The sequence below is a fragment of the Camponotus floridanus genome, unplaced genomic scaffold (assembly GCF_003227725.1).
Source record: "Camponotus floridanus strain SB8 unplaced genomic scaffold, Cflo_v7.5 scaffold234, whole genome shotgun sequence".
Lineage (NCBI taxonomy): Eukaryota > Metazoa > Arthropoda > Insecta > Hymenoptera > Formicidae > Camponotus > Camponotus floridanus.
The window spans coordinates 82,854-110,810 of NW_020229364.1; the positions used below are offsets into that span (position 1 = coordinate 82,854).

The following is a 27,957-nucleotide window of genomic DNA, read 5'->3' on the forward strand; positions in this document are numbered from 1 at the left end:
ATTTATTTGTCGATTATCTTGCCTTAATATTTTTATGTACAAAATAATGAGAAGAATCAATTGGTGTAAAGAAAACATATAGTTATTTTTAATAAAAGATATGTAATTTGTAATTAACAAGAAAACACATAGTTATTTTTAAGAAAAAATATGTAATTTGTAATTAACAATTACATATTTTTTTTTTAAACAACTATGTGTTTTTTTTACACCAATTGATTTCTCTCATTATTTTGTACATAAAAGTATTAAGGCAAAATAATCGAAAAATGAATATTTTATTCGATATATTACAGTTTATGTAAAATGAAGAAATGATTTCAAGCCTCATAATTCGAAAAGTACACAATGAAAAAATATTTTATTATAGTGTTTTGGAAAGCTTTCGAGATAAGCTACAAAAATATGTAATGAGAAAATGTAGGTTCCATTTAAGAAATTGAAGGTGACCTTCATGTGTCAAATAAGATCAAACCAATGGTACCATCTTATGTCCCCCTCGACACCATACAACTTTTGTCTGTAACATTTTTGTTTGCTGGGCTTAGTTTTTGAGATATTTTACTGTCCAAGTTGGGACAGACCCTGTGTATATATATATATATATATATATATATATATATATATATATATATATATATATACATATATGTCATGAAATTCTTATGATATTTAATTAGAAGTCAAGAATATTAAAAAAAATTATAATTGATATAATTTTGCTCTTATATTGCAAGCAATCTTAATTTACACCTTGGCCAATTGGTGAGTTATTGCAATATAAGAACAAAATTATCATATTTTTTTTAATACCTGAATTTTACTAAAATATAATTTTAAATAGAATTCCCTTTTTTTCTAGATAAAAAGGAACTCTGAAAATTTCAGGTTTTTTCAGGAAATAGATATTCTATAATATGACAGTTTATAAAGTAATGACAGTTTTCGGCGAAAATTTAAGTTATTTTTAGTTTATCAAAAATTTTTTAAAAATCGACTTATTAATGAAAAAACTTTACAATTAACAAAAAAATATTTTCCTAACTCTCTAATTATACACATGATTGATATATAACATTTGAAACAAAACATTGATATAAAACTAGTAATTTTATCATTTATATATCACGATATATAAATTCAAAATTTCTACATTTATTAATGATTTAATATCTTTATTTGGATCACTACCTGAACTATATTTGAATTGACTAATTTAAATTCATATTTATAAGGGATGAATAAATCAAGTATTACTTTTTTCAATTTTTTATTTAATAAATGATATGATAGGAAAAACAATAGGAAAAATGATAACCACTTATAATATCCGCATTTATGAATGTTATGTGTATGAACAATATTTTTTTACACATGGACACATTTATTATTTTTTTTTTTAAGATATGTCAAGGAAAAATAAATGTACATCTACTAGCTATTTAGATTATTAAGAAAGATTGTAAAGATTATATTTTTTTAAATAACAAAGATAACGGGAAAAGATAACTAAAGAAATCGATAAAAATGCAAGAAAGAGCAAACGCAAAACGCAATACACTTGTATAGCCTCTGGTGCAAAATTGACAGGAAACACAGATTATCATTTCGGGAAGGCAAAGTAGATACTATATCTATATATCTGCTTGTTAATCGTTTCTTTTTATTTTATACAAACTATAGCTTACTTATTCTACGTGTTCTGATATATCCTAATATATATAGTGTCTCAAAAATTCCAGATATTCTTTTAATAGCAGATTCTTTGAACAATTTGCAATTAATTTTTCCCTAGTGAAAATGTCAAATCATTTTTAAAAAATTTTTAATTTTTTAATGTAATTAAAATTCTATTAAATTCCATTTAAAAGAACACTAACTGAATAATTTATTTTGTTTATTTTATCGTTGTCATACATGGAAATTATTATCTTTTCGCAAAGGAAAAATTGTCTCCAAATTGACCGGAGAAATTGCTATTAAAGCCATCCGATAGTTTTAATACATCCTATATATATATAATCATAATACACACATCTCTTACTTTATTCTGTACATAATATACTTGGCGCAAAGAAAATCCTCGCTTTGTGCGCTCAAGAGACACTTAAAAGCCGGTATAAAAGACCGACCAAATCCCTTTCTGTCATAACACGACACAATATTTCGAAATTGATTGATTTCAAATTTTATCAATAGACTGAAAACGTTCTCACGACGTATCACTCACTGTTCAGGTCACTTTAACTCGCGATATTTTCCCATTTTGGAATCTATCCAATGTCTATCCAATGTCCAATGGATAAAATAAGGTAACACATATTACGGATCGCGTTGTTAACATCGCTTGAAAGGATACGTGATTGCAGATCTTTCATCTCGCGTAGAAAACTGTTTCATTCGATCATTCACAGTGTGATGCAATACACGTAAAATAATAATGTCGAAAACATTTTTTCTACAAATTATAAAATTATGAAAATGATGTATATCAACGGTTCATCCGTGATTCATCTCGGCGCGAAATATGCAAAGTTGATAATTAAAAAAAAAAAGAACAAATTCAATGAAGACATAAAGACAAATACTCTCACAGTCGTGAAGATTGAAGTAAAATGGGCGCTTATCTCTGTACAATCGAATTTCGAGGACGTGCATATAGTGTACGCGCATATGGAAGCACGGAAAAAAACGATTTCTTTGATATTATTATACATTGTGCAACATTATTCGTATTTACGTGAACGAAAATTTTACATATTGATATAAATGCAAATATATGATTGACTAGTGGTACTACCAGTATCTAAAAAAAATATAATCGCAATATATAAACGAAAGTCACTGTTAACAGGAAACGTTTATCATAATGTGTAATCGGTGTGTTGTAATTCGACTATACTATAATACTTAACTTTTTAAGTTTGTCTGCTCGTAAAACTGTAGTAATCGAATAATGTACGACCTCGAATAATATCGCTGGTTTCTTAGATAATGGTTTAGAGACAATCACATAAACATTAATTTTCGTATCGCGAGTTTTTAGATCGAGAGTCGTAATTATCAGAAACACCCCCGGAATCTCGTACAGAGCTAACGGACGACATGAAGTGGACTAATAAATCCTAGGACAAGGGATTTCGCTTTTCTAGACGCCTGCTTCAGTGTCGGTGGTGCTGCCGTGGTATCCCTGGGGCTAAGAAAGGGAAAGAAGTGCATCCATACCTAATGATTCAGTCAGATCTAGCGCAGATCTCGACTACAATGCTAAAAGAAAAAAAAAGAAAAACCTCGCTCTAATTGAAATTATATGATACAATGTATAATCGAAAAAATAATGTAAAGAAAGATGTATATATGAAATGTTGTTAAAGAAAATGTCATGATCTGTGCTGTGTTTACAGGAATCTCTATGTAAATCATTGTTACAAATGCACACACACACACACACATATATACAGGGTATCCCAAAACTCATAATCAATCTTTCAAAGACAGATTCCTGGGATCATTTAGAGACGATTTTTCCTCAGCAAAAATGTCGATGAAGGCCATCATTTTTTGCATGTTCCCGATTTTTGTCATCATATATCTTTGCAATTAAGCCTTAAATTAAAACTCAACTAAAGTAAACTTTATTTAAAATTAATCGAAGAATGTGGTTTTGTTAATATTTTATTTCTACAAAGCTTAGTTTACGAAAAACCCCTTATTTCCAATCACTTATAATTCGAAAATTATTAGTGCTTCGACATTTTCGTTGAGGAAAAATCGTCTTCAGATGATTCCAGGAATCTATCTTTGAAAAATTGATTATAAGTTTCGGGACACCCTGTATATATATATATATATGCTGAGCATGAGCTCACGCACTTGTGAGGAGGTAGAGCGCAGTAAATAAAAAAATCGTATTCCACGTAACGATTTTTGTAATAATAATAGAAATATTAATTATTAAAATCGAACAAATGAGAGAAGCACGACCGCTCGAGCTATAGCATAGCAATTTACATGGAATAGGATTTTTTTATTTAATTTACTGCCCTCTACCTCCTCACAAGTGCGTGAGCTCATGTTCAGGGACACTCTGTATATACAGGGTTTTTCATAAGTGGTGGGTAAAATTTCAGGAGTGGATTCCTCATGCTTAGAGAAAAAAAAAAGTTATTCAACATAGGTCCGGAAATGATTAGTTTTTGAGTTATTAAAATTTTTGTAATATAAAATTTTGTCTTATTTCTCGTCTTAGAAGTCCTTTTACAGGCATCAACAATGTTTTTCAGACTGTCGAACTTGAAAAACATTGTTGATGCCTGTAAAAAGACTTCTAAAACTTCTAAGATAAGAAATGAGACAAAATTTTGTATTACAAAAATCTTAATAACTCAAAAACTAGTCATTTTCGGATTTATGTTGATTAACTTTTTTTTCTTCTCTAAACATGAGGAATCCATTCCTGAAATTTTGCCCACTTATGAAACATCCTGTGTGTGTGTACACGCACGCACGCATGCGCACAGATACATATACAAAGTGTTCGGAAATTCAACCGACAAATTTTCAGAGATTGTCGGGGGCACTATAAGAATTATTTTTTGCAAATGAACCTGGGGTCGGAAACGTGTCATTACATCGCTACGTCATGCGGAGTTTTCGAAAGAGTCGGAACCTCGAAATATCATAAAAAATAGAAGTTTTACAAAAAATTGTTTGAAATAAAAGTTGTAGAGTGCAAAAACATCTATTTACTGACATCATGTGTTTGACCTTGGATGGCGTCGCCAAGGTCACGACAAGGCCAAATTGAATTTTTGAAATGGAACCCTCCACTTTTTATTGCATATTCTTGTAGCTCATCTCGAGAGTTTTCTAAAACACTATAATTAAGTTAGTTTTCATTAAGTACTTTCCGAATTATGAGACTTGAAATCATTTCTTAATTTTACATAAACTGTAAAATATCTTGTAAAATATTCATTTTTCGATTATGTTATCTTAATACTTTTATGTACAACATAATGAGAGGAACATAATTGTTTCGAAAAAATGCAATTAACAATTACATTTTTTTTCTTAAAAATAACTGTGTTTTCTTTACACCAATTGGTTTCTCTCATTATTTTGTACATAAAAGTATTAAGGTAAGACAATAAAAAAATGAATATTTTACAAGATATTTTACAGTTATGTAAAATTAAGAAATGATTGAAGCCTCATAACTCGGAAAGTACTTAATAAAAATTAACTTAATTATAGTGTTTTGGAAATCTCTCGAGATGAGCTACAAGAATATGCAATAAAAAGTGGAGAGTTCCATTTCAAAAATTCAAGGTGACCTTGGCGACGCCATCTAAGGTCAAACACATGGCGCCAATAAATAGACCTTTTTACATCCTACAACTTTTGTTTGAAACAATTTTTTGTAAAACTTTTACTTTTTGTGATATTTCGAGGTCCCGACTCTTTTGAACACTCCGTATGCCGTAGCGATGTAATGACAAATTTTCGACCCCAGGTTCATTTACAAAAAGTTATTTTTATGGTGCCCCCGATAATCTCTGAAAATTTGTCGGTTGAATTTCCGAACACCCTATATACAAGGTCAGTCATTTTAATATCTTTTAAAAATAACTGAAGAAACATACAAATATCAAACGAAAATATTTTTCAAAAGATGTTTCAAGAAGAAAAAATATGACTTATTTTTTTTATCTTGAATGAAGTTTTCCAAGTAAGCATCCAAAAAATAAGAAAAAAATAATTTATTCAGTTTGAAATATTTTAAAAATTATAGTACTTGGATAGGAGAAAAATGTCGCGGAGAGAATAAGTTTTAATTTTTACGTACAAATATGTGAAAAATATGTAAAAAAGTTTGTATTAAAAAAATTAAAGTTGATCTTTAAATGATTTTGAAATTGCAGGTTCATTCAAAATAAAAAAAAAATCGTGCTTTTTTCCCTCGAAATCAAACAACAATTTATATTTGGACATTTTTTGTTTGATGTATATTCAATTATTTTGCAAACAATATATTCAATGATTCATCTTTTGTACACATATATGTATATAATCTGTTTAGAAAATTTGTGATATTTTCATATTAATGTATGATTTTTACGAAATTTTCAAATAAAAGAACGTCAATAAAACGGTTATTCTATTCTTAACTAGTAAAATTTCTAGAAAATGTTATTGTTCTATTTCGCCTAGTTGTATTTAGTCTGTTTTTATAGTACATGTTTAATGTATCTGGCGATTTTTTGTTTGATTAAAATGAGTAATTTGAAGGAACAAAAAATTTGTGTAAAATTTTGTGTGCAATTAAAAAAATCTTTTATAAATATTTGAAATATTGAAAATATTTTTTGGAGATAAGACCTTAAGATTGCAATATATGAGTGATAGAAAAGTTTTTAAAACACGGCAAATGCGATCAAACATTATATTCATGCTAACAATCTTTTTTTTTCAATTCTGAAGATATAGTTCACTATAAATTTTTCCGACAAGCAAAACAATGAATAAATTATCGTGAATTGATGCAACGATTTTGTGAAACTTACAAAAATATTCATAATTTCATAAAAACATTTCATAAAAGAAAGTTGATATATAACAGATAAATTTGAAAAAAGAACTTTAAACAAGGTATTTAAAAAAGATATATGACAGATGGATTTAAAAAGAAACATTTTAAATATAACAAGATTGAATAGTTCTTATACGAGTCAGAAAATGGTCTATTTTCTGAAAAGTTCAAGAATATTTTCCAGACAGATCTCGTGTATGTGTGTGTAATTCACAAAATAAAATGTAAAAAATTAGATCATAAGATACTAATAGAAAAATAAAAACTCATAATTCGAAAACATACAGAATCTGATAAAAGAAAAATAGAGCAAAATACGATTCATGTTTTTGCGAACATTTTTTCTCTTACCGATGCATTTTGATCGACTTCTTTACAATTGCTACAAATATAATCGTCTTCTTCAGCAATTTCTGTACGATCCAAACCAACACAATGCATATGGAACCAACCTTCGCAGCCACCATCACACTGAACCCAATCAACTTCTTTACCTAAACAACAAAATAAAATAATATATCTTTTGAAACATTAAAAGAAAACGTAATTTTAAATAATATCTAATTTTTAAAATGTGCGCGCGCACACACACATACACAATCAATCAAGTATATGCACAAATTATGTAATATGCGATATTTAATCTAAAAAATTTATGTACACATTGATAATATTTATTGTGTAGACAATTTATGATATTTTTATATAATAATATAAAATTATGTTTAAAGCATTATTATTATGTTTAAAACATTTGTAACTTAACATCATTATCACAACTACGTTACTAATATATAGAAAATAATCCTTACCACTAGGCCGCAAACAGTTAACCGCTGCGCAGTCATCCTCTTCATCTGAGCTTTCTTGTTTGGTTTTTTTCGTGCGATTACCACCTCGCTTCCTAGGACCTTCATCACCTTCACTCTTACGCTTCATCTGTAATTCATATTTGATTGAATTCATACTGATATTCAAAAAGTAAATTGTATCAATTATAATATCAATTATAATCATTTGTCATAAACTATTTCGATTTAAAATATATATTGCTTAGATAAATAAATAAATAAATAAATAAATAAATAAATAAATAAATAAATATATATATATATATTTTAAAGATTTTTTTGGTGCAATTTTTCATACAAAAGAAAAAAACACAAAGCCCTTTAAGTTTAAATTAGATTTACAAATGTATCAAAAAAAGCTGAATGGAAAATAAATATTTTACACTTGCATAATATTTTCATTTATCATTAAAAGTTAAAATAAAGAATATGTATGCATATTCAATACTTTATTAAAAATATATAAACATAAGTAGCTATGCAATTATACATTGAATATATAAAGAGAGATATATTTATATCTTAAAGACATAATTTACAATTTGGCTTATCAGGCAATTACCAACTGCTTACATTATAAGGACAAAATTATCAACATTGATAAGAAAAAAAACATTGATAAGAGAAAGGTACAAAATAGAGAGAAACATTTTTAAGAGAGAATTTTAAAAATTTAGAAATTTTATCAATTGATATATGAATGGATATATGTTATTCAACTATGCTAACAAGATTCTCCCGTTATGTGTTTAAAGGGTATGAGTTACATCTTGTATTTTTTTTATAAATTAATAATTTCCTTATATGTGTGTGAATAAAATAAAAATTTATTGATATATAAATTAGAAAGAAAGAGAGAGTCAAATACCTTACGAGGTCCACGTTTCATGAGAACCGGTGAACTGCTCTGTCTCTTCTCCTTAATGACAGGATTGCTTTTATTTCGTTTAATCGCGTTTTTCTCTTCGACTTTCTGCCGTCCAATTTTTTTCAACAATTCGAATTCCTCCTTCCGCTTCCTTCCTCGTTTTTTTATGTCTTTTATCTCCTGATTGGGATTCACTTGAACCTCTTCCAATGACTTATACTTTCGCATAGTGTTATGATTATTCATGTGACTTAAAATACGCCAGATATGTTGCGTCTCGTCTAAAGCAACTTCCAACAAATCGCCCTCCATCATCAGTTCCTCTAAACGTAATCTCGCGTTTGACGATAATAGGCCAAACGACTCGCCACCGCTGTCATCCGATTGAACTTTCCGCCGAATTTTTGAAACTAAAGTAATAACACAAAACATAATTATTATTCAATGTATTTCAAATATATCGTATATCTTTGTTACAATTAAAAACTTACTATATGAATATGCATGTTCGTTGCTGTTGAAGGTACTACACGTCGGTTCGTCATCCATAGCAATGACATCATCATCGTCATCCTACAATATTAAAAATATAGTTTATACATTTTATATTTTATACATTATATTATATTATTAATTACAATATTATTTATAATGTAAAAGATGAAAATATAAATCGACAAGTCACACAATTGATACTCACAGCAGTACTAAGTGTGCTATCATCCGAATGCACTCCACTGAGAGGTGCGATGGCTTGCACTCTTTGATGTAATTCAGGATTATTTGCTGCCTTCTTTAACTCGCTGCTGATTATTTTTTCTGTTTTCTCTCTCGCTGCCGCTTCAACTAATTTTTGCGACATCACAGAAAGTTTTGCCAATATCGATGAGATCTCTTCAGTGTCCAATGCTTGTCTCGCTCGATCCTATATTATGTTTATTTATGTTATATAGATATCAATTAGTTAAACAATATTAAAAATTGATATATACTTACCTGCCAATTCATTGCACGTTCAGTCAAGCATTGCAATGCCTCTCCCTCTGGCAATCGAATTGGAATTTTCTGGAGACTCACTAAGAGGGCTAGTATCGTCTCTAGACGAGGTCGTCGAGAACGTAGACAACATGGACATAAGAATTTTATGTCCCTGGGACCTGGAGGTTTACCTTTGTATGATGTCTTAGGTAAAGGCACGCAGTTTGCTGCAAAAATTGATGATTAATAATAGCAAAAATCATGTTTTCTTATGATTTACGATGTACAGAGTGTCCCAAAAGTCCCGGACCGGTCGAATATTTCATAAACTATGAACTTTAGAAAGAAATGTTTCAGACAAAAGTTGTATGGCTTGAAGGGGGCCATCAGATAGTAGCAATGATTTGACATGGGAGAGTTTCATTTGAAAGTCACGTGAAGATCACCATCAATTTCTTAAATGGAACTCCCTATTTTTTATTACATATTCGTGTAGCTTATCTCGAGAGCTTTCTAAAACACTATAATAAAGTATTTCTTCATTGAGTACTTTTCGAGTTATGAGGTTTGAAATCATTTCTTAATTTTGCATAAACCATAAAATATTTAGTAAAATATTCATTTATCTTACCTTAATACTTTTATGTACAAAATAATGAGAGGAATCAATTGGTGTAAAAAAAACACGTAGTTATTTTAAAAAAAAATGTAATTGTTAATTGCAAATTACATATTTTTTCTTAAAAACAACTATGTTTTTTCTTTACACGAATTGATTCCTCTCATTATTTTGTACATAAAAGTATTAAGGTAAGATAATCGAAAAATGAATATTTCACAAGATATTTTACGGTTTATGTAAAATTAAAAAATGATTTCAAGCCTCATAACTCGAAAAGTACTCAATGAAGAAATACCTTATTATAGTGTTTTGGAAAGATCTTGAGATAAGCTACACGAATATGTAATAAAAAATAGGGAGTTCCAGTTAAGAAATTGACGGTGATCTTCACGTGACTTTCAAATGACTCTCCCATGTCAAATCATTGCCACTATCTGAGAGCCCCCTTCAAGCCATACAACTTTTGTCTGAAACATTTCTTTCTAAAGTGCATAGTTTATGAAATATTCGACCGGGCCAGGACTTTTGGAACATCCTGTATATGCTGCCATACTTACTGTGAAACCAATCTTTGCAAAGCTCACATTGAAGCATAATGCCAAATCTTGGTCGCCGGCAAACGCAGTATTTGGAATCTTCCACTTCGGCTTTCATCTTCATCAGATTTCTCTCCCTCAAGCTTCTCATTGCCTCCATCTCGCGTTGCTCTGCTAGTTTAAAGGCAGCAACCACATTCGCCGAATCACTAGAGTCATCCAATTTTGTATCACAGACATAAACAGCCCCTACGGACTCATCGCCCTTATGCTTTTTAGTCTTCATCGCTTGCACACCAACACCAATTCGCGGAGATAGAGCTTCCATTAACGTGTAGTGGGAGTTTTTCCTCAGGAATGTTCTCGCAGTTCTCTCTTTCCATGCTTTTGCCTGTGATAGCGTAGCTTCCAGTGTCGGAAGAGCATCCAAATGCAACGAAATATTTCTGCCTTTCCTTATCAGGTCGTCCAGAGTGTCGTAATATGGAAAATTCTCTTTCGTTTGTATGTCATCTACGAGCTTTGTCCAATTTTTTGCCTTATTCAGTGTATCTTGAAGACTATCTAAGCTCGGCAAGTATGCCTCGACTTCATCTGCCTCGTGAATAAATTCTTCCACATTGGTAATTGTTCGTCTATTTTTCGAGTGAAGAAATATTTTAGCCTTCTCTTCCCATTTATCAATTGCTTTTGTTAAAGCATGCAATTCCGACAGTGTATTTTCGATTCTAAAATGAGGCGGTATCGTCATGCCTTTCTCGATTAGCTTGGCCACCTCTTCGCGGCTGACTGCTTTCGGATCGTCTTGGAGGGATTTTACTTCTTCTAGCCACTGTATCTGTGTTAATCTCTGCGAAACAAAGAAAATGTAATCTATGTATATCTAATCTTTCTTCAAGAGACAAAACTATATATTTTTACTATTACATACTTGTTTCAATAGCACAAGTTGAGGCAGATCAATGCAAATAGAGTCTCCAAATTCGATGCATTTCTTCAATTTGTCAACATCACACTCTTCATCTTTCGACTCCAATTCCTCCGCATCCTTTTGAAACTGCAATACTTGATCAAGTATAAACTTTACACCATCCGACTCTTTAAGTTCGCAGCACAAATTGGTGATCTCCTTGTAAAAAAGTGTTAATTCTTCTACAGTGAGTTTATACTTGGTATCAACCGATTGCCTAGTCCTAGAATTGTATAAAAGCAAATAAAATTGCACGAATCATCGTCACAAAATTCTACAAAAATAAAATTTTTATTAAATATATAAATTGGTACAAATGGCAATATGAGTCTAGTGTCGCTATTCTTACACCCTTATTTATTGTATAAAAAACAATCATATAAAAACATTCATTTAATAAAAATTTGGAAAATCATCTTCAGCACAAGACTAGTCGAATTTTGTCGTTAGAAATGATGATCGGTCTCTCTTCACCTTCATAGTCCGCCAATATTTTCAATGTCTGGAAACATCATCAAAATGACAATGAGCCGCATCATTCAGCTGTAACATATTTTTAGTCCTGCATACTTAACTTCAATTATGTAACAATTCTACTGTATTATTATTTAGTCCGTTTACATTTGCGCTGAAGATGACCCAAAATAGGGTCGAAACTGCCAATCACCACTCATATGTATATTTATTAAATGAATGTTTTTATGATTGTTTTTTATAGAATAAATAACGGTGTAACAATATCGACACTAGACTCATATTGCCATTTGTACCAATTTATACAGGATGTCCCAAAAGTCCCGGACCGATCGAATATTTCATAAACTATACACACACACTATGCACACTATACACACTATGCACTTTAGAAAGAAATGTTTCAGACAAAAGTTGTATGGCTTGAAGGGGACCATCAAATAGTGGCAATGATTTGACATGAGAGTCATTTGAAAGTCACGTGAAGATCATCGTCAATTTCTTAAATGGAATTCCCTATTTTTATTAAATATTCTGGTAGCTCACGTCGAGAGCTATCCAAAACACTATAATTAAGTTAGTTTTCATTAAGTACTTTCCGAATTATGAGGCTTGAAATAATTTCTTAATTTTACATAAACCGTAAAATGTCTTTTAAAATATTCATTTTTCGATTCTCTTACCTTAATACTTTTATGTACAAAGTAATGAGAGGAATCAATTGGTGTAAAGAAAACACATAATTGTTTCGAAGAAAAAATATGTAATTTGCAATTAACAATTACATATTTTTTTCTAAAACAACTATGTGTTTTCTTTACACCAATTGATTCCTCTCATTATTTTGTACATAAAAGTATTAAGGTAAGATAATCGAAAAATGAATATTTTAGTAGATATTTTATGGTTTATGCAAAATTAAGAAATGATTTCAAACCTCATAACTCGAAAAGTACTCAATAAAGAAATACTTTATTATAGTGTTTTGGAAAGCTCTCCAGATAAGCTACACGAATATGTAATAAAAAATAGGGAGTTCCATTTAAGAAATTGACGGTGATCTTCATGTGACTTTCAAATAACTCTCCCAAATCTCTATCAAATCATTGCCTATCTGATGGCCCCCTTCAAGCCATACAACTTTTGTTTGAAACATTTCTTTCTAAAGTGCATAGTTTATGAAATATTCGAGCAGTTCGGGACTTTTGGCACACCCTGTATATTTAATTTTATATTCGTGAGTGACATTTTTAATAAAATTTTTATTCCATCAACCTTGTACGCTGTTTATTGTTCAACAGCTGTTGCGCAACACTCGCACACTTCTCAGCATCTTGCACAGCGGTGGTTAGAGCTGTGAGTAATTCGCTCTCAGGGAATTTCTTGTTCTCAGCCTCGTTGAGAAGCTCCCTCAATTCGCTCAGCTCAATCTTATCATTCTTGGGATCCATCGCCTCCTTCACCTTGGTCACCCACGAGTCGAACGACTCGGCCTTCAGTTTTAGCTTCTGTAGCATGATTGGCAATTCGTCCAACGTATACCGATAACGCAAAGTGTGCTTCTCTGGTGGACAGGTGCACAGATCAGCGAAATGTCTTAAACACACCAACTGCGAGTTATGACACGAGCATGTAACCGCGCTCAGGAAGCAAGTAGTCTTGCATGCCTCGCACTGTCTCTCATCGTCCGGTAGAAGCTCGAACGCCTCCCGTTCCGCTTCCGTCACGCCCTAGAACGAGAAGAGCAGGTTCAACCGAAATTCAAAGTCACCGAAAAATCCTCTCCCTCCCTATTCCCTTAATTTCACGCATAAGTGACAAGATGCGTGTTTAGCATCATGGCACACAAGGCTTCGAAAACATAACCCTCTGTACGCTATGTACGTACGTTGAGTTACATAATCTAGAATTGCCGAGACGCGTCTGACAAATGGGCATCGGTTTCGATGAGGGCTAACGGTAAAGCGAACTACGAATATAACATCGATGATGAAAACATGATAAATCGACAGAATCTTGAGAGAACATAAAAAATACGTGGCGGCATTAATTAGGATCTATATAAACGTGGACGAGATCGGTCAGTCCGATGCCAACTCCAACACGTCCAACGACAATACAGCGCGTATACGCACGCACGCCACGTGTGCATGTGTACATATGTGAGCTACGAGCGCGCGCTCCGTATGTACTGCTTGACCTGAATATGTTGATCTCTCTTTCTCGTGGGGGATATATTGGCAGTGTTCGCATGTGGCGATTTCTTCGATGTTGGAAATGAGACCGCGCGTTTAAGCGCGATATCATTAGGTTTGTTCTTGTATGTAGCTAAACAGAAATGAGATCAAGTGAGATGGAGATGTATAGAAGGCATCATTAGTTTCTTAAGTTTGCTTCTTTCGAATAATGGCTAGAAGTATCGCCTCTAATTATTTGTACGTCATGACTGTTGATTCAAGAAATATATATATATATATATATATATATATATATATATATATATTATATATATATATATATAATAGGGTGTTTCATTTTACTTTCCCCAGGCAAATATTTCGGAAAATAATGAAAAATCGAAAAAATGTTTCAGACAAAAGTTGTATGGTTTCTAGGGGGACATAAGATGGTGCCATTAGTTTGATCTTGAAGAGTCACATGAAGATTTCGTGAAGGTCATTTTGAATTTCTTAAATGGAACACCCTATATATTTTTGCATATTCTTGTAGCTTATCTCGAGAGCTTTCCAAAACACTATAAATAAATATTTTTTCATCAAGTACTTTTCGAGTTATGAGGCTTGAAATCATTTCTTAATTTTACATAAACCGTAAAATATCTTGTGAAATATTCATTTTTCGATTATCTTACCTTAATAATTTTATGTACAAAATAATGAGAGGAATCAATTCGTGTAAAGAAAAAACATAGTTGTTTTTAAGAAAAAAATATGTAATTTGCAATTAACAATTACATTTTTTTTTTAAAAACAACTATGTGTTTTCTTTACACCAATTAATTCCTCTCATTATTTTGTACATAAAAGTATTAAGGTAAGATAATCGAAAAATGAATATTTTACTAGATATTTTATGGTTTATGCAAAATTAAGAAATTATTTCAAGCCTCATAACTCGAAAAGTACTCAATGAAGAAATACTTTATTATAGTGTTTTGGAAAGCTCTCGAGATAAGCTACACGAATATGTAATAAAAAATAGGGAGTTCCATTTAAGAAATTGACAGTGATCTTCACGTGACTTTCAAATGACTCTCCCATGTCAAATCATTGCCACTATCTGATGACCCCCTTCAAGCCATACAACTTTTGTCTGAAACATTTCTTTCTAAAGTGCATAGTTTATGAAATATTCGACCGGTCCGGAACTTTTGGGCCACTCTTATATATATAGGGTGTTTCATTTTAATTTCCCCAGGCAAATATTTCGGAAAATAATGAAAAATCGAAAAAATGTTTCAGATAAAAGTTGTATGGTTTCTTTGGGGGACATAAGATGGTGCCATTAGTTTGACCTTCAAGAGTCACATGAAGGTTTCGTGAAGGTCATTTTGAATTTCTTAAATGGAACACCCTATATATTTTTGCATATTCTTGTAGCTTATCTCGAGAGCTTTCCAAAACACTATAAATAAACATTTTTTCATCAAGTACTTTTCGAGTTATGAGACTTGAAATCATTTCTTAATTTTACATAAACCGTAAAATATTTTGTAAAATATTCGTTTTTCGATCGTCCTACCTTAACACTTTTACGTACAAAATAATGAGAGGAATTAATTGGTGTAAAGAAAACACATAATTATTTCGAAGAAAAAATATGTAATTTGCAATTAACAATTCCATATTTTTTCTTAAAAACAACTGTATGTTTTCTTTACATCAATTGATTCCTCTCATTATTTTGTACATAAAAGTATTAAGGTAAGATAATCGAAAAATGAATATTTTTTACAAGATATTTTATGGTTTATGTAAAATTAAGAAATGATTTCAAGCTTCATAACTCGAAAAGTACTTGATGAAAAAATGTTTATTTATAGTGTTTTGGAAAGCTCTCGAGATAAGCTAAGAATATGTAAAAATATATAGGGTGTTCCATTTAAGAAATTCAAAATGACCTTTCCGTAACCTTCATGTGACTCTTCAAGATCAAATTAATATCTTATGTCCCCCTAGAAACCATACAACTTTTGTCTGAAACATTTTTTCGATTTTTCATTATTTTCCGAAATATTTGCCTGGGGAAATTAAAATGAAACACCCTGTATATATATATATACACACACACATACACACAGGATATCACTTAATTGGCGCCCACTAAATAGTGGGAAAAAAATGGTTCAGAATTTTTGGACTCAGTTTTCCACCAGGAATATCTCTATATATAAATATATAGAGATATTCCTGGTGGAAAACTGAGTCCAAAAATTCTGAACCATTTTTTTCTATACTGAAAAAGATTTAAAACCATTTTTTGAAACCGTGTGTGTGTGCGTGTGTGTACGTATTTACTTACATAATTATGTAAAAATTTCTTGAACCATGATGTACAAATAACTAAGATACAATGCTACTTATCATTCTAAGGGGCGAGAAAACATTAATGATGCCTTCTGTACAATGTGCTTCCAGTTTAAGTGTACATACTCGGTTATTTTTTTTTAATGATATGCAGATAATAATTTAGTTAATAACTATTTTAAATAACTAATATATAGGCTTTTTTAAATAATTATTAACAATAATAATTGTTTAAATTATTAAAACCGTTTAAATAATTAACCATAATAAAGAAGTAATAAGAATAATAATTAAATAATTATAATAATTGTAAATTGTTTAAATAATAATAATAGAATGTTTTCTTTCTTTTTTTTTTAATAATAGAATTTTTTTCTGCTCATATAAAAAAAGCAACATGACAGTAACAATATCTTATGAATGATTATTAAATATCTCACTATTAAATATCTCACTTTATTGCATATTATTGTATTTCTCGTACACTTTAGAACTACAACAAAATAGATATAATATTTTATTAAAAAAATTATAGACAATATTTGAGAGTAAATAATTTAAAATTTTTTATTTTTCTTTAATTTACATATCATATAGATTTTCAATATAAAACTTTTATTCAAAACACATTTTAAAAATTCTATTACTTAAAAAAAAATAACTGAGTATATTTTTAAAAACATTTGTACTGTATATTTTGGAAGTTGAAGAGAAAGAGAGGAAAGAAAAGTGCAAGAAGCAACAAAAGAACAAACCTATTGATTTCTTGTGTGAAAAATCAAACTACACATACGAGGATATCCTTATAAATTAAATAAAACATAGAATCAGCTATTTAGTGTTAAATGTAGAGTATGCATATGATTAGTATGGAATACATATATAGAGTCTCATAAAATTTTTCTTTCTTCAAAAGCTATTACATGTAAAAAAGTTTTAGCCAATCGTAAGACTATAAATGTAATAATGAATCACAATTAAGCATTTACTAGTGAGAATGATTGTGATTGCTCGATTTTTGCTTAGAGTCTTATAGTTACAATTAAAACTTCTTCATGTACAGTGGTTTTAAATCTTGGAATTACATATCAAACACTTTATATAAGCAGCATATAAGTGTATGTATATGCATTAATATTTATAAATATATAAGTAATAATATAAATAAATAGACCTAATACAAATAAATACAACTAATAACATGAATAATATAAATTAATAATTATAATACATAAGCATAAATAAATATATTTAATTAAAATAAATATATTTAATTAAAAATTAAACAACAAAAATATTAAAGCTAAATATTTAAAGACTCAAAATAAATTCTTATTAAAAAATATTTCATGTAGAATGTCAAAAGTTTTTCACTTATTGTTAGAAATTTATGATAATAATAATTGATTATATAGACTTCAAATATTATTTAGCAAAAAATATAGAAAATAGATATAGACTTACCCATTCCAGCAAGTTTTTTCGTAATTTCTTTTCATCTTCAACCATTTGCAGCATATCATAATATGTAGCTGTTGCAATACCAATATCTAGCAAATCTGGATCCAATGACATTTTACAAACTAACTCATCGTGAGAAAATACACAAAATCTCCTCAAATTCGAATAATGCGTGATACAATCTCGTCCAACCTTAAGCTAGAATAAGATATATAATTTATTATAATTTGCATGAAATTTAAATATTTAAATATATAAATCACAAAATTATAATAGAATACATTCTATTTATACAAGTAATGCCTTTTATTTGTACTTAAATAATTAAATTGAATTCTTGAATATATTAATACATTATCTTAATTATAATACATTATATTTAATCATATTTTTAATTCAATAAGGCCTAAAAAAGCGAATTTGATTGCGCAACAATTTACATACCCAATCTGCAGGTGCGAAATTGACGGCTTCAGCAAAATTATAACCCTGATTAAAACCTGCGTGATATGCTCTTGGAAATGTCACGACAAATTCGCCTGCATGCTGATCTGTTCTAAATACTGGCACTCCTAATGAATAATTATAAAATTATTTTGATACATATATTTTGATACACATATATTTAGAAAAGTTTTTCAGTAAAAAATTTATTTCAAATAGGTATAAAATAAACAATCTATATTTAGTAAAAAAATTATTTTAAATAGATATAAACAAATTAATAGGAAATCCTAGCCAAATTTATTCAATTTTTCTTTTAACGAAATAAAAACATCTTATTCCTTCTTTTAATTTATTAGAACTTTTCTTGTTAATTTTAAGCTTAATGAACAGTGATGTACCTTCGCTCGTCAATATGTTCGGATTCATGATGGTAACGAGCTGATGCAATAAATCAGGCTGACTATGAAACAGTTCTGGTGCAGCGGACTTCATGGATTGTTCAAAGCGCTCTGCCTGAGAGCCAGGTACACCGTACCATGTTTTTGGTTCGCCCCAATGTAAATAATTGATGGAATAACTCCAATGGTCTTCGTTGTGCCAACAGAATGTGGCAAAGCACATGCCAACATACATCCAAGGAACTTTCATGCCGCTGATATCAGCATTAATATGACCTAGGATGCTGCCACGCAAGACTGGCAAATTATTTAAATTCCATGAAGATTCGGCATATTCCTGATCGCAGGTGAATAAATTGACACTGGTCTTAGTCGGAAATCCAGATCCATGATCCATCGTATGCAAATCAGCGCCATATTCTACAGTCACATCCTCATCGATAGATGAAACTATTCGCCAGAACTCCTTTTCCACCAATGATGTTGGAACCATCTGCAAACAAAAACTTATTAAATACAATAAATAGAAGATAAATATAAAATAAATATACAATATCCCAAATTTAAATGTCAAAATTTCAGGAGATCAGTAAATAAAGAAAAAAAGTTTAGAGATCTCTTTAAAGATTTGATCATTTTTGCTTCATTTTGGAGAAAATGGAAAAAAAAGTTTTCATCAAAAAAACATAAAAATTAAAATTATAAAATTTATCGAAAAGTTCTAGAGCATAGAATTAAGAAAAGAGAGTGAATTAAAATCATTTTAAAGTAAAATTAGAAAATCGTAAATAAATACATGCCAATATAGGATTATTGTATCCTGTTTACTATAGTTTGTTTATGTTTATATATTTATATTACTTATATTTTAAATATCTTCATTACAAAAAATTGACAACATAAGTAAATAAGATTGCGATTCCAAAACGAAATAAAAAGAAGCAAAAAGATTTTTTTACTTAATTTATTCTTCATATGCTCTCAAAATTTTGATATTTAAATTCAGGGCACTCTATATTATATGTAGACACATATATACATACAGGGTTTTCGAAAAGTCCGGAAACGGTCGAATATCTAAAAAATAAAGCATTTTAGAGAAAAATGTTTCAAATAAAAATTATTTGGTTTAAAGAGAGCTATAAAATGATGGCAATGGTTTGACCTTGAATAGTCGCTGGAAGGTCACATGAAGGTCATCTTGAATTTATTAAATGGAACATCCTATATATTTTTTGCATATTCTTGTAGCTTATCTCGAAATCTTTCCAAAACACTATAACTAAGTATTTTTTCATTAAGTACTTTTCGAGTTATGAGGCTTGAAATAATTTTTTAATTTTACATATACCATAATATCTAGTAAAATATTCATTTTTCGATTATCTTAACTTAATACTTTTATGCACAGAACAATGTGAGGAATCAATTAGTGTAAATAAAAGACATAGTTGTTTTTGAGAAAAAATATGTAATTGTTAATTGCAAATTACATATTTTTTTTATTCAAGGTCAAATCATTGCCATCATTTTATAGCTCTCTTTAAACCAAACAATTTTTATTTGAAACATTTTTCTCTAAAATGCTTTATTTTTTAGATATTCGACCGTTTCCGGTCTTTTCGAAAACCCTGTATATACATATGTGTTATTTTATATTCACTGTAATCTTTTAAAATACATTTTGTAATTTGGTCTAAACAATAAGAACTTACATGAACAGGCATATTAAAGTAGTCACTTTTAAATTGATCGGCCATTTCTCCGAATTGCTGCAATGTGTATTCCCTTTGCGCTTGTTCAAAGCCGAAAGCCTCCATAGGCTTAGAGACTTCTTCGGCGACGCATTTAGGACATCGCCAATCACCCTTTGGTATTTCTGTTAAAGGCGGCATAAGGCAAAAAGTGTGATAGCTGTCGTCGCAACCGTCGCACAACAGCATGTTCTCTTCATTGTCACCTCTTCCACAATTGTGACAAATGTATTTTGCCAACTTAAGTAAAAGATAAAAAGATAATTAATATCTAATTAAATCTAATTAAATTATCTGATTTAATTTTCTAAAAATGCACAATATAGGAGATTGTTAAATTATATTTACAGGATCAAACTCGTAAACAAGCTTCAAACCGCGTGTCTTATTAGATTTCTTTCCCTCTTTGGTATTAAAACCTGCCATTTTCGGTCCTGCTCCATAAAATTGTAATTTTTTAAGCTCCTTGCTTTTATCCGTTTCAAAAGTGAAATGCCTGCTTTTAACTTTATCCTTGCATTCGTTGTCTGAGTCGCATTCCTCTTTATAGTCCTCTTGTTTAATTGATACATCCTGCTTCTCTTCTTGGCCGGAATACCGTTTCGATCGCCGCGAAAATTTCTCATTCGGCGGTTTAATTTGCTGACGAGATATTATACCATGCGGCTTATAATCTCGATCCCTCTTCTCGTTCAAGTCTGATTCTGGCTCGATTTTCTGTATCAAACAAAACCACTTCTATATTAAATTAAAATTACACACACAAGTAATTATTAGATAATAATAATTATTAAGTTATATTATTATTAAATAATTAATTATATTATTATTAAATTAATTATTATTATCAATAATTAAATTATATTATTAAATTAAATTAAATTAAATTATATTATAAATAATTGATTTCACAATTTGTTTTTGTAAATAAATTTTTTTTCTGCAGGTGAAACTTTGACTTACAATATCTGACAATGTTTTTCCCTGTTTAAAAACATCAAATGGATATAAAATTCTCTCATAGTGATTTTTTAATATGCTGCCTACACTTCGACCTGATGGATAACCCAGTTTATTGGCAATTTTTGCCCACCTTCTTTCTTTTGTTACAGTTTCTATACCACCTGTAACATAATAACGATTAAAGTTATGAGTCTGTAAAATATAAAACATATAATAAATAAAACATATATAAATAAAACTGACCTTCATCTGTAACTATTTTATGTAAGGAATACAAATCCAATGCCTTACGTTCTACAAGTGGAATCTTCAAGGAGGAACCTTGGAGCTCCCAGAATTTTGCAATTTGATCTAAGAAATTAAGCTTTATCCTGGTTTTAGCTTCTAATTCATTTAATCTTTGTATTCTCGGAACAAATTTAAATTTGTCCACGTCCACGGCAAATGGTGGCTGCCAATTCTGCAACAAACGTTAGACCTTATAAATATTTCTTATAAAAAAAATATGATTTTTTTAAAGTAGATTTATTTGATTAGAAAATTATTGATAAGAAAATTATTTTTATATTTATTGAAAAGATCAAATTCTAAAAATATTTTGATTTTAAAGTACATTAACAAATATCTATTTAATATTATTATATCTATTTAATATCTATATAATATTTATTTCAAGAAAATTATTTTTATATTTATTGAAAAGATCAAATTCTAAAAATATTTTGATTTTAAAGTTCATTAATAAATATCTATTTAATATTATTATATCTATTTAATATCTATATAATATTTATTTCAAAAAAATTTTTATATTTATTAAAAAGATTCTAAAAATATTTTGATTTTAAAGTTCATTAACAAATATCTTCATATCAATATACTTCATATCTACTTATATATCAATATCATATATATATATATATATATATATATATATATATATATATGTGTATACATGATATTGATATATAAGAAGATATGAAGTATATTGATATATGATATGATATGATATATATATATATATATATATATATATATATAGATAAATAGATATATATATATATATAGATAAATAGATAGATATAGATAGATAGATAGATAGATAGATAGATAGATAGATAGATAGATAGATAGATAGATAGATAGATAGATAGATAGATAGATAGATAGATAGATAGATAGATAGATAGATAGATAGATAGATAGATAGATAAGATAGATAGATAGATAGATAGATAGATAAAATAGATAGATAAAATAGATAGATAGATAAAAAAAAAGATAGAAAAAATAGATAAAAAAACATCATATATCAATATAACACTTCATATTTCAAAATCATATATATTTGGAATTTATAAAAAAATCCTGTATTGAAAATTGAAAGTCCTATAACTTAAGATAAGATATATATTACGATCATCATTTTATTTCATTGTAAAATGGCAGTTAAATTAATTGTTATTTTACACAGTGGATTCAAAATCTTTATGATTTGTTTAGTGCAGTAAAATAAAAATTATATCTATCATGAAATAATATACATATATACGTACTATTAATCAATAGTGCATAATATATGCTCGCGTAAAAATTGTAGAATCGTGTTTCTAAAAATATATACACTGTATATAAACCGTCCATAAGAATTATGTGATGAAACGACGAAACAAGATGATCGATAAATGCCCCGAAAGCTTCCTTGTGTGATAATATAATATCGTAGTAATATTTACTTGAATTTAAAAATATAAAAAAATGATATATGTGATTTTATCTGACAATATAAATAGATTGTTAATTATAAATCTTTATATTTTCCATTTAATCATAAAATTTAAATTTAATTTTTATGCTAAACTGTACCTTTTCTGGGAAGGAAAAAAAATTGAACAAATCAATATCACTTAATTGAGTAAATTAAATTATAAGTCTAATTGAATAAATAAATTCTAAACAATATTAAATTATTATTAAATTATTAATTCATGTATTGATGATACATTTTTCACACACATACGATTCATAGTATTTTTAAATTTTTCCCAATAAATCCCTAAATAATAAAAAATTTAAGTATTAGTAAAATGAAAAAGAAATTTGAAATTTTATCATAACGATAAGATGATAAAAAAGTGACGAAATAATAAATGCTTGAAAAATATATGATATATAAGAATCCAAAATAATCATAATAAATATCTAAAATATGTTACAACTATGGCTAATTAAAAATATCTTTTGGGAAATTTTTCTTGATATATGTATATATATGTACATATACGAGAATATTAATGTCTTAGCACATAAAGGCGGTATAAATGATGGAAAATATTTTATAATTCAACACATCAGCAAACTTTATCATAGATCTCTTGCATTTATATTTCAATTATATGTATATATTTGAATAATTTTGAAACAAAGAGTGTTGTTTCTCCAGATAAAAAATTCCATTTTCATGAAATATCTTTTATTTTTTTATCTTTTTGTCGATAAAAGAAATGTATTACCTCTCTCAATTATTTCAAAGTTTATTAAATAATTGAAAAAAATGCGATATGTATTTAATATATTTAAAAATCAATGAAAAATTACGTTATTTACGAAATGACGAGTTTTAAATTTATTCAACTTTTCAATCAATATAATAATAATAAAAATTATTCGAAAAATAAGTAGCACTGCGCATTAACGTCTTCAACGAAATTCAAACATTTTTACGTTACACTTATTTATGCATGTCTTAATGTTAGACTAGATAAACAAAGCAATTTTAAATCTATATCACACTCAAATACATGTGATTCAATATCACAAATAATGATTAGATAAAAACGTAATAATACTTATAAATTGCATAGGATTATTCGCAATTGATTGTATGGGAGCAAAAAATACACTGGAGCAAATTTCAAAAAATTGCCTTGAACAAAGAAAATAAACAATCGACTGTAGCTGAATATTTAATTATTAACTATTGATTAGCTGTGGCGTAGATAAAAATCAATAATCACTTGAGAGTTCGTGGCGCTTTGCTTTTGGCACTTGCCCGAGAGAATGAGAGGATACATGTAATCATACATCCTATATATGTGTACATGTATGTGTGATAATCTATTAATTTTTCTCGACAAATGTATGCACACGATGTATCTCGATTATTAAAGGCTACTATTATGCAGGGTGGCCCCGAACGTTTCAGCCAGACTTTGAGATTTTATAGGAAATAAGACTTTGAGATTTTATAGGAAAGGATTTAATTCTGAACAAAAAATTTTCTATAAACATGGGTCGAAAAATGCTTCCTTAAGAAGTTATCGCTCAAAAACCTCTGATGAAGGAAGAGCAAAAGGTGAAAAGAAAATGAAATAAAAAGAAAATGAAACTAAATAAATTTCTTGAAAAAAAACGATAAAAATAAAAATCTTTTTCTTTTATGAAAATAAAATAAAAGTTAGTTAAAAAAAATTATTTTAAACATAGTTGTTTTTAAGAAAAAAATATGTAATTTGCAATTAACAATTACATATTTTTTTTAAAACAACTATGTGTTTTTTTTACACCAATTGATTCCTCTCATTATTTTGTACATAAAATTATTAAGGTAAGATAATCGAAAAATGAATATTTTACTATATTTTACTATATTTTGGTTTATGCAAAATTAAGAAATGATTTCGAGCCTTATAACTCGAAAAGTACTCAATGAAGAAATACTTTATTATAGTGTTTTGGAAAGCTTTCGAGATAAGCTACACGAATATGTAATAAAAAATAGAGGGTTCCATTTAAGAAATTAACGGCGATCTTCACGTGACTTTCAAATGATTCTCCCATGTCAAATCATTGCCACTATCTGATGGCCCCCTTCAAGCCATACAACTTTTGTCTGAAACATTTCTTTCTAAAGTGCATAGTTTATGAAATATTTGACCGATCCGGGATTTTTGGGACACCCTGTATATATATATTTCGTTTATTGTACATTCTTTCTATTGCACTTTGCGAAACAAGGATTCGAAAATCAATATAATGAGAATTTTGTAAAAATATAATCCAAATTAGATAAAATTATTCGGAGAACAAATATTTATAAAAAGAAAAATAAATATAAAATTTCGAATGTATATTTCATTTGATGTGGCAAATTGATATGTACGTGAGGATTACGCTCATAATTAAGCTACCATTATGTAAGCTCTTAAGTGTTCCCAATACTGTACGTTTTGTGTTATGGAAGACTTTTCCAAATAGGATTTTGATTTTATTTTAGCAGAACGAAATTGCATCGAAGACACGTATTCTTGTTGGAAATATATGTACATCGCGAATTTGTCCAAATATATTCGTGCTGGCCTACGCTTCAAGTCGTAAAGAGGAAAGGCTCGATTTCCGGTCCTAATTTTTCTTCCGCGCATACAGAAACAAGATGGTGGCTCAAATCGTTTCTAATGGTGGCTTAAATCAACGGCATGCGAGAGCAAATTGCCTAAGGAAGGATATTGTCGGATGAAAAAATCGCGATGAAATCTTTAGAAATCCATAGTACAAAGGAGATCCCTGCTAAGGTCGAGGATCTCGCGGAGTGAAAGGTGACGATAGAAAAAATTATGTCACGCGGAGAGATTCTCACGCAGGAATCAATGTAATCGAGACTCTGTACATTTTCGCAAGTGCAATTGCATGAAACAATTTCGTGGAAAAACGAACGAGGACAGGTCCGAAACAAGTTCGGAATGGTTAGAAAAAAGGCACATATTTTTCACCGAAATTTAGGAACCTAGCCACCTTCTTATTAATTGCTCCTTATTTTTTTCTGGTTTTAGAATATTTTTCCCACATTTCCTCGACGTGACATCGTTAGATCCTACTGTCACGGCCATTTTATCACATGGCGTTGTCATTTCGTTATAAAACGTTGGCAGTTTTAGCTTGCCAGTCTTTTATTTAATTAGACGTATTCGAATTAATGTAACTAGTATTGTTTTTTCATCAATATTGCTATTATCAGTCGAAGATGCGTTTTACAAAAAAATTACAATCATTAATATACCTCGTGCAATACTAGTCAAAAGCGAGAGAAAGAAACAGAGAGAGAGAGAGAGAGAGAAGAAATATAGTAAAATCTTTCTCTTTCCATCTTGTTTCATATTTCGCATTTCGAAACAGCATAAATTAATTTTTTTTTCTCTATGACGCGCATCTCGGATGCAACAATGTAAAGTAATTACATGGAATTGCATTTCGCAAACGTAAATATTCAAAATAGTGTGAACGCTCGAGAACCTTGGTTCCTTTTTTTTTTCTGATCCCAATGTCATCGCAATCATTGGCGATTCTACTTATCCTGCAGAAATTACTATCATAGCTACACGAGAGAAAAATATGCTAATTATATTCTAAAAAAACTCCCAACTGCTGCCAACAAAAGTACATTTTAATCATTATAAAAAAAATCATACATAATAAATAAATATATGAAAAAAAAGTAGTCATCATTTTTAAATTTAACATCCTTCGTTTCGAGGACGATAACAAGAGTCTCCGTTAAGAATTATTCAATTTACGTCTCATTTTCGTGCGATTTTAAATAAAACATCCCATGACAATAATAAGGGCCATAAGCGCTTGGATTGTCCTGGCTACTCACGGGCGGCGGTTTAATCTTGCAGATGCCGGACCTTTCGGCGATCGGGCGTATTTTCGCGATGTACGCGAGGGGATCGTGAAACTCCTCGTTGGTGGGTTCGAATACCGGCGCCTCTGGCGGTACCGTAAAGTCAAAGTCGCTCTCGGCGCGATCGCAGGCCATGTTGTCTCGAACGCAACGACGAGCCCCGCAGTTACTCCTCGAGCCCGCTCTGGGGATCGCGGCTACTTTCACACCGCTCGGCTGATTGGCCGCTGGCTGGCACGTATGCACGTACGTACGTACGTACGTACGTACGCATGCACGCACTTGAAATTCTAGAGCGAGGAGCCCACGCTAGACGATGTTCACTTCCGCGACGCTCGATTACTCAATTCGGATTAACTTTCGTACGACCACGTAACCACGACGTTCCTGCCTCCCGATCATGTTTTCCGCGTGTACACACGCTGTTATTGCTACGCTTGACAATGAACGACGCGAACGCGACGTATCACGCGGACGCAACATCGACGAGACGCATCAGCCTGTCACACGATTCACCGTAACTGTACGTAACTGATTATTCCGCTCCGTGTTTCGCTTGCTCCCCCCCACTTTTCGTAGAAGTATATAGTCTCGGGTAAAAGTTAGGATGCACCGAGTGATGGTTTTTCATTGGCTCGCCGAGCTCTAGAGTCTTCGAGTAAAAGTTAGGACACCTGTGTCAGCGTTTTTGATTGGTGCTCTAATTCACTGGTTCCTAGATTTTTCAAGAGGTAATGCACTTTGGTTACGTCGAATTTTTGATATCGCGATCAATGTATTTTTAGCTCTTTAAGATATAAAATTAATAAGTAAATT

At 29.8% G+C, this 27,957-nt stretch overlaps 1 protein-coding gene across 2 annotated transcripts; it reads right to left on the reverse strand.

Moving 5' to 3' along the window:
• Positions 1-1,883: 1,883 nt before the first annotated feature.
• LOC105258084 (lysine-specific demethylase lid) lies at positions 1,884-27,701 on the reverse strand. 2 transcript variants are annotated; one of them, XM_025408843.1, is made up of 18 exons: positions 27,115-27,701; positions 21,705-21,921; positions 21,462-21,622; positions 20,847-21,215; positions 20,460-20,738; positions 18,745-19,237; positions 18,344-18,471; positions 17,903-18,097; positions 13,167-13,621; positions 11,379-11,640; positions 10,469-11,297; positions 9,308-9,516; positions 9,012-9,236; positions 8,803-8,884; positions 8,312-8,721; positions 7,405-7,531; positions 6,944-7,086; positions 1,884-3,196 (listed from the first exon to the last, which is right to left on the reverse strand). In XM_025408843.1, exons 1-18 carry the CDS (start codon positions 27,274-27,276, stop codon positions 3,149-3,151), a joined length of 4,794 nt encoding a protein of 1,597 aa, XP_025264628.1. In that variant the 5' UTR covers positions 27,277-27,701; the 3' UTR covers positions 1,884-3,148. The 2 variants fall into 2 exon arrangements, with proteins under 2 accessions (XP_025264628.1, XP_011267451.1); XM_011269149.3 differs by having other exon boundaries at positions 1,884-3,267.
• Positions 27,702-27,957: the final 256 nt, after the last annotated feature.